This window comes from Prosopis cineraria, unplaced genomic scaffold (genome assembly GCF_029017545.1).
Source record: "Prosopis cineraria cultivar Desert tree isolate PC_DT_omini unplaced genomic scaffold, ASM2901754v1 PC14, whole genome shotgun sequence".
Taxonomy (NCBI): Eukaryota; Viridiplantae; Streptophyta; class Magnoliopsida; order Fabales; family Fabaceae; genus Prosopis; species Prosopis cineraria.
The window spans coordinates 8694126-8695589 of NW_026555345.1; the positions used below are offsets into that span (position 1 = coordinate 8694126).

At 34.8% G+C, this 1464-nt stretch overlaps 1 protein-coding gene across 1 annotated transcript; it reads left to right on the plus strand.

Annotated features, from left to right (window-relative positions):
• The first annotated feature begins 368 nt into the window (after nucleotides 1-368).
• Nucleotides 369-1226, plus strand: LOC129293613 (zinc finger protein ZAT12-like). Its single transcript, XM_054931668.1, has one exon. It carries the CDS (start codon nucleotides 511-513, stop codon nucleotides 1054-1056), a length of 546 nt encoding a protein of 181 aa, XP_054787643.1. The 5' UTR covers nucleotides 369-510; the 3' UTR covers nucleotides 1057-1226.
• The last annotated feature ends 238 nt before the right edge of the window (nucleotides 1227-1464 follow it).

Below are 1464 nucleotides of genomic sequence, written 5' to 3' on the forward strand. Positions count from 1 at the left end.
GACAAAAATGAAGCGCTTGTTGAAATTAAAATTAATAAATCAACAAGAGAATTTTTTATTGGCTTTCATGAATTTGAATGATTTATTAAGAAACTATAATTTATAATTTTCTAGAAAACGATCCTAAAAGAAATTAATAAAATAAAATAATATATATATATATATATATATGTTGAATTTATAGTCATGCATTTAAAGCCGCGCATATATATAAAAGCTTCTAGCACACAAGTAATAATTAATTAATTTTCAATTTGTTGATATGTATTGATTGAACTTAACTATGACGCGTAGAATATGTGTCCACCAGGGAAAATTCCAACCCTAACCGCCTCTTATAAATATACCAAACCTTTCTTAAGTCTCAGACTTCATTATTTCCCTCCCACACACACAAACTTGCTTAACTTATAGCCCCATCCACATACCTTCAAATCGACACTACTTCATCAATATATATATATATATATATATAATATATATTTCGGTTTCTGGAATTTGTTTCTCAACATGAAGAGGGAGAGAGATAATCAGGTCCTTGATCATAGCATCGCCATGGCCAACTGTTTGATGTTGCTTTCTCGTGGATGCCAATTTGACCAGCCGATCATCGCCGCCGCCTCACACGGCAACAATAGCCACCGCGTGTTCGAGTGCAAGACATGTAACCGGCAGTTCCCGTCGTTTCAGGCGCTGGGCGGCCACCGGGCGAGCCACAAGAAGCCGCGGCCGGCGGCCGGCGATGAGATGAACGAGCTTCATGGTGTAATTAAGCCTAAAACTCATGAGTGCTCCATCTGTGGAGTGGAGTTTGCAATAGGGCAAGCTTTAGGGGGTCACATGAGAAGGCACAGAGCTGCTGCAACAACTTTGAAGAATGATGATAATAATACTCAGAACAAAACGACGACGTTGAGTAGCAGTAGTGATGATGGTAGTTGTCTTGATTCTGATCATCAGGTTCATAGTTATGAGGGAAATAGAAAAAGAGTTTTGCTTTTGGATCTGAACTTGACACCTTCGGAGAATGATTTGGATTTTCTCAACTTCGTTTGAAATCTCAGCTTATAGCGATTGATTATCCAGTTAATTTGTTGATGTTGGATCACCGGCCGTCAGATTAGGTGACTTTTCTAGTTTGTTTTTAATTTTTGGTGATATTTTGGTGACAATGTAAATTTGTTCATTTTTAAGTATATAATAATATAATATTATAAAGTTGATTAGTTGATGTTAGATCACCGTGGATTTGTTCAATTGGGTTTGGTTATCATAGAAATAGTTGCTTTCCTCAAAATTGAAAGAAAAAAATTCTTAGGACAACAAAATTTTTATAATTCCTCAAATTTTTTTCAATTATCGATTTGATTTATAAAATTTAATCGTCATCAATTATTTTATTAAATTTTTATGATGGCACACAATTAGCCCTTATCGTGTTATTTTCCGTTCAAACTATTATAA

What these genes read in the sequence shown, in the direction of transcription:
- LOC129293613 (XM_054931668.1), top strand. Translation starts at nt 511, where the DNA reads ATGAAGAGGGAGAGAGATAATCAGGTCCTTGATCATAGCATCGCCATG.